Source organism: Muntiacus reevesi, chromosome 2 (assembly GCF_963930625.1).
Source record: "Muntiacus reevesi chromosome 2, mMunRee1.1, whole genome shotgun sequence".
NCBI classification, from domain to species: domain Eukaryota; kingdom Metazoa; phylum Chordata; class Mammalia; order Artiodactyla; family Cervidae; genus Muntiacus; species Muntiacus reevesi.
Genome location: NC_089250.1, coordinates 16,935,638 through 16,954,052, shown reverse-complemented (window position 1 = coordinate 16,954,052; position 18,415 = coordinate 16,935,638). Strand labels below are relative to the sequence as shown.

General features: G+C 40.8%; 1 protein-coding gene across 2 annotated transcripts in view; it reads right to left on the bottom strand.

Annotated features, from left to right (window-relative positions):
• Window positions 1–18,415, bottom strand: part of CAMK1D (calcium/calmodulin dependent protein kinase ID) — a 381,871-nt gene that overhangs the window by 142,020 nt on the left and 221,436 nt on the right. For both annotated transcript variants that reach the window (XM_065920998.1, XM_065920997.1), the window contains exon 3: window positions 9,935–10,009. In XM_065920998.1, the coding sequence (XP_065777070.1) occupies window positions 9,935–10,009 (75 nt within the window). The remainder of the gene's footprint in view (window positions 1–9,934; window positions 10,010–18,415) is intronic.

Here is an 18,415-nt window from a genome sequence, read left to right as displayed (position 1 = left end):
ATGAAATAATCTGAAAAACCGTTTGGATTTCCATGATCCCAAGGAAAGGGCAGTGATTCCCTCAAAAGGACAGAAGTTGGGGTTGAATCCGATTATTTCCAAGGTTACCTTGGCCTCCATCCCAGGACTCAATACTGTCTTCGCAGTGCAGGAACTCAGATTTAAATTGGCAATCCAGGACGCAGTCACTTAACAGTAAATGTGCCAGGACACAAAAAAACTGTGGAGTGCTCTGGAGCTCCCCCCTTCAGGCCTCCTCCCCGCTAGCGCCTCCTCCTCCCGAATCCAGGCCCCACTCGAGGTGCGCTCCGCCCCGCTCGGGCCCTTCTGCAGAGCAGCGCGCCTGCGCCTGCCTCTCAGCGGCCTCTCAGCCCCCTGACTGTCCCCCACTGCGGGGCGCGCCTGCTCCCCGCTCACCCTGCTCCTGGGGTCACGCTACCGGGATGTTTTCTCTGACAGCCACGTGCAGGGTGGGCCACAGCAAAGGCTGAGCCAAGTGTAAAATAAAACCGAACGTTTCTTGCTCAAAAGCCAGGAAAACTGCGCCCCCCCCCCCCTTTTTCCTACTGTCTCTCACTCAACCTGTCATGGTGCTTTTTTCTTTCTTTACATTATTTAACGTCATGCTCCTTCGGTCACGGGGATCCCACGGCACTTGCAGTTCCACTTGCACTGGGGTGTGCACTGCAAACATGTGACCAGAAGCCTCATCACACCCAGATCCCCACGGGGTGGGAGCAGGGGAGAAGGGGTCAGGTGGGAAGACGGTGGAGGTGGAACCGGATACAAGCCGATGCTCCAAGTTCCTGGGACTTCACTTACAAAACCCAAATTCAGAGTCAATGACTGCTGTATTTAGAGTGGATACCCAACAAGGGCCTACTGTACGGCACAGGGGACGCTGCTCAGTGATATGTGGCAGTCTGGGTGGGAGGGGGACGTGGAGGAGAATGGATACATGGAGATGTATGGCGAAGTGCCTTTGCTGTCCCCCTGAAACCATCACAACATTGTTAATCAGCTACATCCCAATATAAAATCAAAAGGTTTTATTTTAAAAAGAAAAAAAAGAATTTTAAGATGGCAAGTACAAAACACTGAACTCCAAGTGAGGAGGCTTTTATGGGTGCGGGGCTCCGTGAGCCACACCAGTGAAGTCAGGCCTGGCCATGTGGTTCATGACCTCATCTCTTTCAGGTCTTTGCTCAAATGTCACTTCTCAGACAGGTCTCCCCGAGCATGTGTATAAAATAGCAAACCACTCACCTACCTTTCAGAATTTCACATCCTCCGACTCTCCTTTTCGCGATAGACCTTACCACTGCCTGGTAGATGGGAACGTGTTTATGAAGTGACCTGTTCATCTGCTGTCTGTCTCTCCTGCTGTAATGTTTGCTCTGCTGAGGAAGGGAGTTTGCGGGATTCATTGCTGTATCTCCCGGGTTAATAAACCTAGACGCAAGGCAGGGGCTGCAGAAGCACCTGCTGAGTACGTGAGTGAATGGTTACTAAGCCGCACAATGACCACACAGGTTGTAAATGTACAGAATTTCAGGAAAGGGTGAGTCCTTGTGAGCTGGGGCCCTGGGACCACAGCAGGTACACAGCTTACATTCTAAAGAGGAGCAATTTCATGACTGCTTTCTTCAAGGTTTGTGCAGAATTCTCTAAGGTCACAGAGAAGGCTCTAGTGGAGGTGACACCCTTGGGTGGAAGGTGATTAGTACTTAGCTTGATGGATGTGCTGGGCATAAGGGGGTTGTGCCCCAGGTTGAAGGGCTGCTTTAAAAAAAAAACAAAAAAACGAAGCATTAAGGAATCTGGGTGGGATGTGAAGGGTTTAGTCTGATGGTTAAGAGAAAAGAGAGGGTCCAGATGCCTCAGAAGAGGAGAAAGAGCATTTAAAAACCTGGGAAGACATGAGAGAAACTCTGAGGCCAGGACATCCACATCCTATTTGCAGGGCGTGAGAAAATCAGTTTGCTTGGAGTAGAGAGTCTGGTTCTTTTAATAAGTCATCAAATGGAATTGTAATTCAGGGGCATCTTATACTAGAATGTCTAATCTGATATATGCAGAAATTTATTAGAGAAATTTATTATATTAATTAATTTATATGAATGCTTTTTACAAGTCTCAAATGTTTATCTACTAGAGAATTAGAAGCAATGAAGTCCACAGAGATATCTCTATTTTTTTATTTTATAAGCTCCAATTGCTTACTCTACACCATTACATGTATCCTTAAATCAAATAAATATTGTACAATGTGTAAGTTAGTAAGTGGGTAATTTCTGAAATTGATGGTTTATATTCTATGGGTGGCTCTACTTTTTATATACTTTTATGGATTCTCAAATTTGAATCCATATTAGTGACCAGATGCAACTTATTAAAATTTTTACAATTGTTCTAAAATGTATATGGTAGTGGTAGTTTAGTTGCTAGGATTTTTAAATTGTGCATACTTTAAAGAACTCATTAGATTTCATGAAAGTAGTTTAACTTTGTTCAAACTGGATAAAATGGGTAAAATATTCTTTGTGCTAAGCTTAATTGCTCAGTTGTGTCCAACTTTTTGTGACCCCATGGACTGTAGCCCACTAGGTTCCTCTGTCCATGGGGATTCTCCAGGCAAGAACACTGGAGTGGGTTGCCATGCCCTCCTCCAGGGGATCTTCCCAACCCAGGAATTGAACCCAGGACTCCCACACTGCACGCCAGATTCTTAACCATCTGAGCCACCAGCGAAGCCTAAGAATACTGGAGTGGGTAGCCTAGCAATTGAACCAGGGTCTCCTGCATTGCAGGCAGACTCTTTACCAGCTGAGCTATCAGGGAAGCCTAAGATGTTGTTTAGAATAAAATTATAATGTAACAAACATGACTGCATTAAAACATTATTATAAGGTCAAACTGTTATAAGAGACAGTGAAGGACATTACATGTTGATAAGAGGATCCATTCAACAAGAAGACACATGCATCAAACATGTATCACGTCAGAGGTCCAAAATACATGAAGCGAACATCAGAAGGATTGAAGAGAGAAGCAGCTCTATAAAACTAGAAGGAGACTTCAATACACTACTCTCCATAATAAATGGAGCAGCCAAACAGCGCATCAATAAGGAAATAGAGGCTTTGAACATCATTACAACCCAACTGAACCCAAGAGACATACACCTACTATACCACCCAGCAACAGTAGATGCACATCAAGTTCAGATGGAACATTCCCCAGGATATTTTAAGAAACAAAACACAAAAAATTAAATTTTAAAAGAATGAAGTCATACAAACTTTCTTTTATGATCACAAGGAAATCAACAGCAGAAGGAAAGCTGGAAAATTCATAAATATGTAGAAATCAAACAACACACCAAGTCAAAGAAGAAATCACAAGGGCAAGGAGAAACTATCTTGAGACAAGTGAAAATGGAAACACAATATACCAAAAATGGGATTCAGCAAAAGAGGAAAATGTATAGCTGTAAATGCTTACTTAAAAAAAAAATCTTAAAAGATCTAAAAAATGTGATTGCATTTTGGCAATTTCACAGTTGAACCTAGTGAAACTGGCCCATGATTATACTGGATCTCGGCTTTTTTCTTTTCTTTTCCCTCTTCACTCTCTAAGCTCTTTAACTTTCAGCAGGTTTTTCAGTGGCAGGGAAGACAATAAAGCCATGTTAAGTAACGAGCCTGGAGGACGACAGCAGCAGCAGCTGCAGTGTTGGGTTTGTCTCTGCCAAGGTCTCCAGCCACATCGCCCACCAAGAGGACACACCACCCCCAATCCCAGCCAGACTGAAACCCCACAGGACTAAGACCACAGACAGCCTGAGCCCCCAAAGACGTCCCTACAGACCGAGCACATTACAGAAGGCACCTTCACAGACCGAACCCTCCACGGATGGAACTCCTTACGACAGACTGCACCCCCCACAGACCGAAACCCTTAAAGAACACACCCCCACAGACTGGACCCCCTTCGTTCTAAACCCTTCAAAGACTGGACCCCCACACACACTCGACCCCTCACAGACGAAACCTCTCACAAACTGAACACACCAAAGACTGAAGCCCCCATAGGCCACACCCCTAGAAGAACAGACCCCCGCTGTTGATTAGACACCTCATATTCTAAACCCCTCACAGACTGGACTCCCACAGACGGGACCCCTCACAGACTAAATCTCTCACAAACTGGACCCCCCCCCCCCAAGACTGAGCCCCTCACATCCTACCCAGGCTCCTTAAAGCCTCTCTGTGTACCAGCCTTTCGGCCTTGCAGGTTATGATGGTTCCTCTGCAAAGAGAGCCTTTCCCCAGCCACACCTCCCGTTGGCCCCCCAGCCCCCGCCCGCCCCCCCAACACTGAACAGAAGTCACAGGTCCTCTGGGATCTCAGTTAGTGCCTGCTGTGAGCAGAGATAAAACTTTGGTAATCTATATGTAAATATACTAAGGTGTCAGAGTCCGAAGCACCTTTGTCTTCATGATTATGCTTGGTTACTTACAAAAGACTTTCTATTGGGAGTCATAATTTGTGTTCTAATTAAAACTGTTTCTGGGAACACACAGTATGAATTATGAATACAATATCCATATGAAGTTAACAATGACAACCCACAAACAAGGAACTATTCAAACAGCTTCGTGCACCAGCTAATGAAGTAGATAAATCATATTTTCTCTTGGAGGCTGCATGTATTTTTGTGTCTTAGACTGCTCAGGAATCAAATTAGCATTCTTTAAAGAATATGTGTTTAATCACTAGTTTTCAGGCTCAGCGGGTAACTAGCTATACATATCTTAATGTTATCATGGAATAAAAGGAATATTAGAAATGTCTTTATCTTATGTGGTATATGCCAATGCAGAAAGTCACACTATTGATAAAACATGTTCATCTATTTCTTCATTAATTGAAAAAATTATTTTAAGAAAGAGACATGATCATTGCTGTGAATGAACTGAGATTGCTTTAGCGATTTCCTGTGATATCATTTAATAAATTTTTCCCCTCACAAATTAATACAAAATAGAAGGCACTTTATAGTTAGCTAAGCTTTTATGGAATCCTAAGTAATAAACTTTTCCAGGTAAACTGAACTACTCATATTAATACTACCTACGAGATTTTTTTTCTAGAAAACGTTACCTGTATATTGTATTATACTGATAATACATTGATTAAGAGTATCCACTGGGCCACCCTCTGACTTGGATGAAAGATCCAACATTTCTGCTCAAGTTCTTCATGTAAAATTTGGATAAGAATTGCTTCTTGGGGTAAGAATTAAATGAGTGAATAAATGTTAACCACTTTTCCTTTTATAGGTGATCATTAATGGAACAAATATCTGGCAAGTGCCCACCGTAGTGTGCAAGCACGTTTGTAAGCAGAGAACAAAGCAGAGGGACATTTTCTGATGGTGGTATAGAGAAAACTCAAGCTGGGAAGAGGACAGGGAATGAATGAACATGTGGCAGGAGACGGGAGGAGAGGTGCTGTTTCACAGGGGAGCTGGGAACAACTCATTGAAAAAGTGACATTTGGTAGAAACTCTAATATTTCTAGTATTCCCATGACAGCATGAAGACATTGAAGAGACAGAGTTCCAAGCAGAACAAAGGTCCACTGGGGCGCAGGCACAGTGTGTTTGAGGAAAAGCAAGGTGAATGAAATAATGCAGCTGAAGGAAGTAATGAGAGGAGTGGGAGATGAGGTCAGAGAGGTGAGCAGGGTATCTGGACACGAAGATCCTGGAGACTGCTTCAAGGACTGGGTCTCAGGACCGTCCCTGGCAATGCAGTGGTTAAGACTCCGTGCCGCCACTGCCGGGGCTCTGGGTTCTGAAATGGGAAGCCAGTGGGCGTTTTCCACTGAGGCATGACAAGGTGTGGCTCACACACTGAGAAAAACAGGGCAGTGGGGCAAGGCTGGGGGAGGAAAGAGGAGTTTTATTCATGGTGGTGATGATGGTGGCAAAGTGGCTGAATTCTCAGGACAGTCTCGAGCGTGTAACCACAGGGTGTGCCGATGGATGGGATTGTGGGGCATACGAGAATAAAAGATGAGTTGAGGAGGACTTTGCTTTTGGCCTGAGCAACTGGAAAAAAGGAGTTTACCATTTGCTGAGATGAGACCGACAGCAGGAGAAGCAGACTCTGTGGAACGTTCAGGAGTTTATTTCAGATCTCGTGAGTGAGTAATGCTCGTGACACGGCCAAGTGGAGCCACTGAGCAGACAGCTGGATATACAGCCTGGATGTAGGGAAGGGTCTAGACTAAGGACATAAATTCAGGAGTTACCCACATATAGACATTTAAGCCTAACTGAAAATATGATATAATGCAACTCAATACGAGGTATAATCTCATTCTTTAAAAAGTATTCTGATTTGTCCTTTTAATTTTATCAGCCCAAAGTGTATTTCGCATTCTAAGTTGTTACAGATGTGGAAGGGGAGGAGTTGAGAGTTGTCTTTTATCATCTCCAGGTATGTGGGCTAATATTCCACAAAGTCAGGCCAGAAATAAAGTTTAAACAAACTGACTTCTCTTCTATAACTTACCTCAGTGTCATTTTGACCTCACACTATCTAAAGAAGAACGTTCCAAAAAGAACTATTCATTATGTTGTACACCTAAAATGAATATGAAGTTATAAGCCAATTATCTCTCAATAATCAAAAAAAGAACTAAAACAGAGAAGCAAGTTCCAGAAAATAGCATTCTGAAAAAAAAGATATTTGTCCCAAAACCCAAATAAAATTTAAATATAGACCTCTATAAACAATCTAGTGTCTTTTGCTGCAACAGCAATGGAACAAGTATGCTACATACTCAGAGTCGAAACAGCAATTAGCTAAGTAATAAAATTAGGGGGCTGAGCATCCTCTATTATATCTGAGTGTCAGTGACCAAGACGATGTTTCCCAGGAAACCAGAAACCTCCCATGCACAAATATTGTGAAATACAGTTCCCCTCAAATGCTGTGTTCTAGATTAGCCCCGAGTATTTAGAAAATAAGGACTTTCAAAACTCTTCAAAAACAAACAAAAAAACCCAAACCTCCTTCCGCTGATCTAGGCAGAAAAGACACGGGGGTCTTGGGAACAAAAACTATTGAGACTTATCAATAAAAACTAAAACACAACAACCAGAACAATAAAGTCCACAAAATCCTCAACCTGACCAAAGATTTCCCCAGGATTGTATTCTGATATATCAAAGGTTTCCTGTCATTGCTTTGTTCCTTCTTTCCTTCCTTCCTCTCTCCCTCATTTCTTTCTTTTTTGTCGTTGCTTTAAAGAAATATTACTGGTTTAGATAACAAATGGAGAAGAGGAAAGAATAAGAAAGGTCAATCTCAATTTTCAAAATATCTGACATAAAATACTTTAAAGGAATATAATTACAACATTAAAATACACTTAATATTTAGGACTAAACTACCAACTTTTTTATCAAATACCATTCCTCTGGGGACCAACCAGAATTAATGTGGATTGCAGATGACAAGACTGTGTAGATAGAAAACATTAAGGAATCCACAAAACAACTACTACAATCCAGCAAAAGTTGTAGGTTAATGAACAAAAATCAATTGTATTTTTATATAATTATATATACTATATATATAATAGCAGCGAGTCAATGGAAAAATGAAACAAACAAGAGGATTGAAAAGAGAAAATATTTCAGAATAAATTCAACAAAGACAATGGAAGATTTACACACTGACAATAACAAAATAGTAAGAGAAATGTTTCAAAGTTTGTCCCAATCTGGACATTTTTATGCTCTCCTGCCAGCTTACCTTTACATATGCTTCTGCTTTTAAGTATATGATCAAGCTGCTTAGAAAGGCAGAATTCAAACGTACTTGAACTTTATCTCATAAAATTAAAGACCATCTGCAGAGACAAACTGATAAAATGACATAATTCCATAAAGAAATTAGTCTGCATTGAGGACTTATTATTTGTGACAGACTATTTCTCACACATTTTTCTCACTCAGTACTCACTATAGCCCTCTATGTAAATATATTATTGTTATGTAAATTTTTTTCCAGTAAGGAAACTAAGATGGAGAAAGGTCCAGTTATTTGCCAAAATACACCCAGCTATTAAGAGGCAGAGCTGAGACACATACATTTGGGGTGCTTTCCACGTATTTGGTGGCATTACCATAAACAGAGAACTTAAAGTGAATACATACAGTTTTGGATTCAAGTATCAATACTTTGGGGGGTTTTGGTGTCACCAATAAAAAAAGCACACATTTCAATATACTATGGACATTTTGTGGGGCTTTTTCTTGTCACCAAAATGTCCTATTTTTCCTACAGGGCAGTCAGTATTTGGTGGAAAGGTGATTCACCTGCTTCTTTAAGAGGTGATTCTGTATAAAACAAAGTTACATGAGCTTCTAGGAAGTACATGAGACTCGGGGAGAACTAGAAATGTGCTAAATTAAAAAACAAACAGAATAGCACAGAACTAGGAAAGACCACACTTAGGATATTGAAAATTTAACATGGAACCAGCAGTCATTGCCTACTGTATGGCAGACACCACCACACAAACCTGTAAAACTGCTCGTCACCATCTCGGACTGTCATTCGTCAAAACACCCACATGCTTCCAACCTAGGACACTTTTAGAAGTATCTATACAAAAATCTCATAATCTATTAAAAATACTTTAAAATAATGAAATATTAAACAAATGCATTGATGAACAGCTGTTTGCATGTTAATATGATTCCAAGTTAATACACTGTTTAAACATTCATAAGGAAAAGGAAAATCGATAAAAAAAAACTGTTAGCCTGACCCTCAAATCTTCTACCTTTGGAAATCCAAAGCCTGAAAATCATTAATAAGTAACAAAATTTATATATTTTGACCTTCAACAAAAATCCCCTTTGGTCATTAAGCTCAATAGCACAGTGTTCCAGAATTTACTCAAGTCGTGGTGAAAATGTAGCACTCTGATCCAGTTTCCATCACTTAATGCTAACAAATTTAATCCTAGGATACTCCTACGAATTATATCACTTAGAAGAAAGCATTTGTGTAAGTGGGGAGGCTAATTTCATCTCACATTTTAAAAAAACAAATGTTCAAGTGGTCTCTACCTAGATATTCAGCTTTCTTATTTCTTCTACCTTCTGTTAAGCTCCAGAGTTACTGGAATGCAGAAATATTCTAAAGGGGGGACTATGTTAATGGCATAGTCTGACTCCAATATATGTCTCTTGTGACTGGCATGAATCTCATGCACTTTCATCTGCCAGCAGCAGAAGTTGAGAAGGGAAGGGACAGAACACAGAGCTGCCATCTGCTGCTACCCCCCAGCTCCTTAGAAATGAAGACAAGGCGGGGAGTTTCTCTTGGAGACAGAAGCAGTGTGTACTTCCCAGCGGGACCATGAAGTGCTTCCAGGAAGCAACATTTGGACCTCACACATTAAAAAGCAAAAGAAGAATTTCCCTGGAGGTCCAGTGATTAAGAAGTCGCTGCAGGGGGCATGGGTTCAATCCCTGGTTGGGGAACTAAGATCTTGCAAGTCATATGGGAATAATAAACAAATAAAAATAATTTTTTAAAAACCCACGCTTAAAAAAAATTTACAAGAGACATCCTAAACAGAGTGACCCTGCAATAGCAGCACTGGATTCCATTACGAGAACTATAGATTTTCAGCCTGATCCAGCAGCTGCAGACCAGAGTAAGTGAGGTCTCAAGGTCACCGTCCTTAGACAGACACATTCTTAAATCCAGTGTCCCACAGTTCCCACCACCCCCTGGGGTCTTACTGACCCATTCCATTAGTCTGTTTCACAACCTGGCCCTTTAGGCATCTGAGTTTGCAACCCCTGGTCTGCAAACAAACAATTAAACACAGTACTTACAGCTGCATGACCAAGTACAAGTGATTTGGGCTTTCATAGATGTCTTCCAGGGCCACGATGTTCTCATGCTTAATCCTGAAAGAAAAAAATAGTGCACACATGGAATAAGTACAATGAGACATGTAAGTACAAAGAGACATGCTATCTTTAAAAAAAAACAAACACATGTCGTAATAGCAAAAAGTTCTAAGACAGAATCTAAACACTATAAGGTGACATTTTAAGATGCCTCTACATCTTTTCCCCAGACTTTTTTTCCCGATTCATCTTCCATGCTCTCTGCTCTTCTCTCTGGAGGCTCTGTATCTGATCTTGTAGCAATACAGGATAACCATCACTGCTTCTCTGTACACCCTACCTCTCTAGCATTTATTCACATGAGTCCCAAGAATGGGCCAAAATCCTATTATCTTGCTGGGCCCACTTCGGAAGGCTGAGCCTCCAGGGAGCATTTACTTGTTCCCTCTTTTGCAGCCTCCCAGTGGCCATTACAGACTGACCTGAACGGCCCATTGTAAGCAAACCCATCCCCACAACAGGCTGGATGCTGCAGGGATCAGATTCACCTTCAGGTTTCTGACTCCAGGGTAAGTAATGGAAAACTAGACGGACCACCTCATTGGGGTTCCAGTCACCCACCCTCAAAGGGCAGTTGAGCAAGCAAACTAGACTGATGCTTCCCCAAGTGTGCTTCCCAGACAGGCAGCACCAGCATCTCCTGGGAGATGGTGAGAAATGCAAATTCTCCTCAGACAAAATCAGAATCTCCGAGGCTGGAGCCCAAGAACCTGTTTTAACAAGATTCTCAGATGATCAGTCTGCACAAGGGGAGGTGGAGGAATTCTGTATTATGACAGAGCTTCTCAAAGGGCACACATGAGTCTCTGGGGATTCTGGTCCCACTGTACCTTCTGATTCAGTGGATTCTGGGCAGGGCCTGAGAGCCTGGCATTTCTAACAAGCTCCCAGGAGATGCTGCTGCTGCTGGTCTGCAGACCACAATGGGATCAGTAAAGTCCTAATGATAGAACTAAAAGAGAAGAAAACAGTCTAATTCTTGCCCTTCGAACCACCGATTAGGAATAGCTTCTGCTCAGAACGTACGACTTGGTGTTTATTTAAAACGTTTGAGAGAAGAATCATTTCATTATGAGCTAATTAGCTCTTATCACAAACTTCTTCTTTGAGATGACTGCTGAGCCACATAAAAGCAAGCATTGAACAGGCAGATTCCTGTGAATCCCTGAAAATAGGCGCAACATCCTACTCATCCTGTTTCCCTTTAGTACCTAGCACAGAGCTGCTTGATAGCATAGAGCTGCTTTACTCCTAAACAACAAGTCATTATTTATTTATGGAAAATGAATGCAATTTTCTTAAGTGTGAAATGTCTACTCCTCAAAAGAAATTTATAAGATAGAACAAACCCGAATATGATCTTCCTTTTGAGCAGACAAAAGAGAACAAAAGAATTAACTGAGAGAGGCTATGCTTTGCTTTGATCACTGCAGCTCTTATCAGTCAATGCAGTTGATGTGTAGGAAGTGAGAAGACAGATTATCCCAAATTCACATTTCATCTGATTCCAAAGCAGAGAACCTAATTATTTGCTAGCAGTGGCTTCTGTGGTCCCTGAGCAAACTAATATCAGCAACGTATCATATGAACCAAGTAAACTATTCCACCAAGGAAACCATGAGAGAGTAACCTGGCACCCCTGACACCCCAGATGTTTGTGGAATTATCATTATTGGACACATGTGAAAAAAGACAGTACACATGACAAAAACAGTACAGAGTACATGGATTTTCCCCTTTTCTGATTAAAAAAATTGCCATTGGAATTGATCACATAGGCACAAATATTTTCTTTCAGTGAAGTTTACTTGGGAGTTAATTAAGAGCTTAGACTTATGGGAATGTGAAAGGAATGGGGTTTATATGGAGAACTGCCAGATAAAACACAGGACACTCAGTTACATTCAATTCTAGATAAACAATGACTACTTTTAAAATATAAATGTGTCCCAAATACTGCACTGCAGTTTATCTGAAATACAAATGTAAGTAGATGCTAGATCTGGCCACTCAAGTAGATGAATCACAATCAATGAGCCTCCAAACTGGGCTTGGGGGTTGTACCTAGAATCTTAGCTCCCCTCAGAGGTTCGGCCAAGAAGACAATTTGAACCCTGGACTGCAGCCATTAATACAGATTCAACTATATACAAAGCACCTGCTCAGCCAAAGTAGGAGACTTTAATAAATTAAAAATATAAGTGCCTTCTTTGAATGCGAGGCATAGAGAAATTAAAGTCTATTTAACTTGCTACGCCTTATATGAGTTCTCACAGTGGCTCAAACGGTACAGCTACTGACTCTCCCTTTGATGAATCAATCAATCAATCAATCAATCATCACTTTCTGACTTTCTGCTCTGTGTCTGGGAGAATATAAGAAAAAAATAAAGTTTTGCCCTCAAAAATCTTATCACCTTGATGGAGAGACCCATGAAGCAATGAGGGAAGAACTAAATGCTATGCACTGCACAACTGTTGTTAAATTCAGAGAAAGCAAGGCCCTGGGTTGGAATTATAGTGAAGGCCTCAAAAAAAAAAAAAAAAAAAAAAAAAAAAAAGATGGTGGTTAAGTTGGGTAGGATAATGTATCAAGAAACATATCACAAGTTTCAGGACTTCCCTGGTGGTCCAGTGGCTAAAGACTCCATGCTCCCAAAGCAGAGGACCTGGGTTCCATCCCTGGTCAGGGAACTAGATCCCGCATACAGTAATAAGATCCAGCAGAGTCAAATAAATATTTTTTAAAATTTCCAAAAAATTCTAAAATGGTCTTTTAAATGTCTCTTAAGAAAAGTGGTTTAATTCACTTGTAAATGTTACAATGTGACAAAAGATTACAGCCTAGTCCCCCACAGCTGTTCTCCAGTACTTTATTCCACCCTCAGATTCCTTAAGGAAAACAGAACTGAAGATTTTAAACATTGCTTCATAGCCAGATTATCCCTACAAAATGCCGTGTGAATATCCATCCACACATCTCTGGGTGCTCACCATGTACTAACCACATGACTAGGAATCACAAGAGGTACCTCAGCCCTCTTGGAGCTCACACACACAGCTGGGCATCCAGCTGCAGCCAGGACACTTCACAGGCAATCTTTCTCATATTTACCAGAAATCATCTTCTTTATAATTAGCACTGTCTCCTGGGGCCAACACAGAACAAGCTCACACATCATAGAAGCTCTTCTCATACATCCTTTAAATATTTCTGGGATATAATTTCCCTACGAAGCTCACTCTTCTTATCATCCTTCAGTTCTCTTCCAAAACGAATCCTATTCCTTCCATTGTGTTACTGTCACTTCTGTTTGTTTTGTTTTACTTCATTTGTTCAGAGCAGGGTATTCTGAACTGAAAGTAATGATCCCAGTGCAAGATACAGCACCAAGAATAAGATATTAAATAATAGGGTAGAGCTATTGACTATGCTGAGCTGGATATTAAAATTTTGCAGATAAAGCTTAACCTTAGGTACATTTTTTAAGGTAGCTGCATGACTGTTGGCATCTAAAGAATATAAGCTCCATGAAGGCAGGGATTTTTGACTCTTTTGTTCATTACTGTCTCCCCAGTGCTGAGAAAAGAACATGACAGGTAGTATTAATACTTTCAGTACATGCTTCTTGAATGAATAGAATAATATAAAGTTTAGGGTCAGTTAAATGACCAGATCATTTTTGCCTGAACTTCTACCAAATAAGATCGCCTCTCTTACTCAGGCTTGACTTTTTGAACTTAGCTTCATTAAACTCAGTCTTTTAGGTTCCATGTGATGCTTCAGACGACCAGAAATATTCTGGAGTTTGATTCTCTCTTCTATTATATTTATGACCCCTGCATATGCCAAAATATGCCATCTGCATATTTTGTAGGGACACATGCATTCCCTATGTCTTCATCCAAATTCTTAAACACTTAAGTGGGCAAGTTACAAGCCAGAACTCCATGGTATTCCACCAGAGACCCCGTCAAGGAAACCAAGACATTCATCAGCTGGCTTTGATGGCTGCTGAGTTGCAAAGCCAGCAATTTTAGCCCATTTATTTTACTGTACTAGCCATCAGTGGACAATTATGATTCTTTGCTGAAATGGTATTCCTCACTTTACATAACACATAATACTATTTGAAAGGGAAATGGGTGTTTGGGAAGAATTGTTCTTGGTAAGCCTGTGGTGACTCCTAGCAACCACTACAGTCTTTACTAAATGATTATAATCCATAGGCCTCATTTATTGTCTCAGAACTTTGCTGTGCACTGGAGTCAACCTTTCCTGTCTATACATCTCATAGTCTATCTTTTTCATATTTGGAAGATTTGCCAATATCTCTTGTGTTGTTTTCTCAGATATTTCAACTGGGACTCTTGAGATAAATGCAATTTCCTTAGTCCCCTGGGATGTAACACATCTAAATCAAGTGAATTAATTTTATAACTTTCTTTAGGTCCCACTTACATATGTTTTATATATACCATGTTTTGAGTGTTAACTATGTGTCAAAACTATACTAAGTATTTTTAAGGATTTCATTTAATATAGCAACCCTACAAAGTAGCTATCAGTTTCCCTATTTTTAAAAGAAGAAAACTAAACTAAAACTAAACTTAGAGTAAGACCCCCAAGAGGCTAAGAAAGCATTCCAAAGTCATACAACTAGTAATGAATTTGCCAAGATTCTAACTCCTAAGCCCCTGTTTAAGCACTTATGCTATAACTTAATGTTAACTAACTTATAATGAGAATATCAAAGATATTCTCAAAAATTCTGAGTTGTCTGTATAAAATCATAACACCTAAAGTTAAAGTATTAAGTTTCATAACTAACAATATAATATCCACCTCTGGAGGCAGTGAGGCAGAGATGTATTATTACTCTCCTGAAATCTACTGGAAGCTCTCAAGATACTTGGTTATAAACATCGTGACAGACAAAATCCCAGTGGGTCAAAGTGAGCCAGAGGGAGAGCTATTAAGAAGCAGAAGAAACAGTTAGGAGTCCAGAAATTATAATTAGGAAGAGCCTTCAACCAGCCTACATCTGCTTGTGTCATCAGAAGGGGGAAGAAAGTGGACAGGAAAGAGGTGGGGCACCTCATCTACAAGCAAATGGAAAACCAAAGTTCTGTGATTTTTGCATAGCTACACCCCTAGGTCAGCACTCAGTCTCTCTAAAACAGGGCCAAGGAACCTTCATACATAGGGAATGTTCACCCCCAAACAGCAATCCTTTCTAAACTGTGCATAATTCAAAAGAATAATGTCACTAAAACCAGCTCTATGATGAAAAGAACCTCACTTAATTTTAATCACTTGCCTACCAGGCCCAAAGTAAGCACTGGATGGCACATCTTCATACAGAGGGGAAATGGTTTAAGTAGTAATCTACACTAAAATTGGGCTTCCCTGGTGGCTCAGCTGGTAAAGAATCCACCTGCAATGCGGGAGACCTGGGTTCGATCCCTGGGTTTGGACAATTCCCTGGAGAAGGGAAAGGCTACCCACTCCAGTGTTCTGGCCTGGAGAATTCCATGGACTATACAGTCCATGGGGTCACAAAGAGTCAGACACAACTGAGCAACTTTCACTTTTACACTAAAATCTCCATAAATCTCCACCAATGGATAGAGGAGGTGAACAGAGGAAAATGGGCCCAGGCAGAGAGAGGGAGAGAAAAGCTGAATGGGAAAATAGCATATGGACACTGTTGCAGATTTGTGCCTGCATGGTAACTGACAGCCAAGCAAGAAAACCCCAGGAAGAGCCAGGAAAACATTTTAAAGTTAATTCATGCAAAAAATTTGCCAAATGCACAAGCAGGCCCCATTCCAAGCCCCCTAGCTAGAGAGAACATCAGGACCCAAAGGACAAGCCTCCTATTGACTACACACGCTCCTATGAAATGATAGTGACATCATTTCTCCCTCTGGTCTAGTTCTCCAACACTTCAAGGAGCCACACATTCTGAACTCCACATAAAATGAGGGGGGTTAGAAAAACACTAAAGAGAAGAGGAGAGAAGGGAAAATCCTTTTGTTTTTGTTTTTGTTTTTTTTTTGCTTTTTTTCACCCTTTTTTCCCTGATCTTGAGGGGGACAGGGAACCACAGCAGCAATTATGAACACTAAGAAGATTATCAGAAGCAAAGGCAACAAAACATCTTTCCTTTGTGTGGTCTTTGGAAAAGGTCACTTCTCTACTCAAGTTAAAGAGGCCACAGGAGAATAAGAGATGGAAGTAAATGTAATCAGAAGGGGTCATGAGACAAGGTGTTTACTAGCGAAGGCAGAACAAAGATGGTGGAGGAATGGATCTCAGCACAGGTGTGCAAGATGGAAGTTACATCAACGAGCAGCAACCAGTTTCCTGTCCTCCTCCTCCCTTAAGCACTTCTGGGCTAACAGTCCAGTTCAAGAAAGCTCTTTCTCAGGGGAAACGCAGGCCCCTCTCAAGCAAAGACCTAAAGGACTAGGTCTTTCACTCTCCATGACTCTTAACTTCTTTTAAACAATCCAGAAAACTTAAATTTCATTCACAAAAAAGATGCTACAATTCTCTGGCATCGAAAATAGCCTCAAAAATATCTGAAGAACATTCTGACATGTTGGCAACCACTCTTGCTTGTCTAAGCAAACAGTATGTTTTCTTTTTTTAATAAACAAAATAATTTCCTCCTTTCTTGGGTCATTTTTTTCTCTCATTATAAACAATACAGTGGCTCAGTGGTAAAGAACTCGCCTGCAATGCAGGAGCCTCAGGACACATAGGTCAGATCCCCGGGTCGGGCAGATTCCTTGGAGAAGGGAATGGCTACCCACTCCAGTATTCTTGCCTGGAGAACCCCATGGACAGAGGAGCCTGGCAGGCTGCAGTCCATGGGGTCACACAGAATCGGACACGACTGAAGTGACTGAGCACATACATAAGCAATACAGGAAATACTGCTGAGAAAATCAGGATATTGTCAGTCACAAGGGAAAGTGATAGAGGTGAAATATTTGCCAGATGGCATTAAAAAAATAATACCTTTCCTTTTTAGAACTTAACAGGCACATTCACAGATGTTATCGCATTTCATTTTCAAAACAACTCTATAAAGCATGTATTATTATTCCTATTTTATAGATGATCACTCCCAGTTTACAATCACTGAATCGTTCTTCCATCTTCCCTCTGGTCTTGCTCTCTTTCTAACCATTCTCCATGCTGCTTAAGGAGCCATCATTCCACAATATAAAATATACTGACCAAACTGATTGAAATTCATCAGTGGCGCCCCCTAGTTCAGAACAAAGTCCAAATGACTTGACATGACCTACAAGGTACCATGTTGCGTGGTCTTCACACACCCATCCCACCTCATCCTCCAGTGCTGCCAGAACTTTACTGGACCCAGGCAGCCCTCAAACACCAGTGCACACTTTCTTCTCTGGCCGTACAGGTGTGCTCATCCCTCTCAAATCTTCTCACTAAACTATTCACCCTTTGAGACCCATTTTACAGCACCTCCAGTGTGAATCCCTTGCTATTCCTTACCTTTTGTAGGACTGAGTCCCTCACCTCTGGACTACCCCAGTTTTTTCATCACCTGTTGTTGTACACACTGCATTGCAGCCATCTGTTTGTATGAATATCCATGTATATATTAAATGATTTTATATGCAGAGAATAAAAGTCTAGAAGGATACAGTTAAACTGGTGAGTACCTCGAAAAGTGGGCTAAGATGGGAGGGTATTTTCACCCTCCAGTTTTTGTTAATTGAGTTTCTTTATCTGAACAGAACAGAGAGGAATGATTTGAGTGACTATTTTTTCAATTCTTTCAAGGACGGCACCATACTAGTTGCATAGGAGAGAAGGTTAATTCATTATATATAATAAATTCTTTAGGGCATGAGGGCCTGATTCTCTTACTGAACCCAAGTACAAAAGTCAATGGATTGTTGTATTGCCAGATTTTTACTAAGAGGTACTTTTTAAAAGGCTCTTGATCAAAATCATCAACAGCTGCTTCACCAAAATGTATCCATAATGTTGGACACAAAGAAACACATATTGATTAGTTTAAATGCTCAAGCAATCAAGACATACTATGGGTCTCAGCTCTGACACATCTAACTGCAAGATTTTGGACAAGTCATGAAATACTTTCTGACTTGATTTCTTCATTTCTTAAATGAACACTAATTATGTGGTCTCATTATCTACCTCTATATACACATACGTATGTACATGTATAGAGGTAAAATTATCACACATACATGTATCTATGATATTAGATAAACATGGAGAGATCCTGTCTATTAAGAATATAGGCCACCCCAGGAAAGACTAGAATTCCAAAAAGCTTTGAATCATCTTTCTTTGCAGCCAGCAGATGGGGCTGTAATCAACAAGACA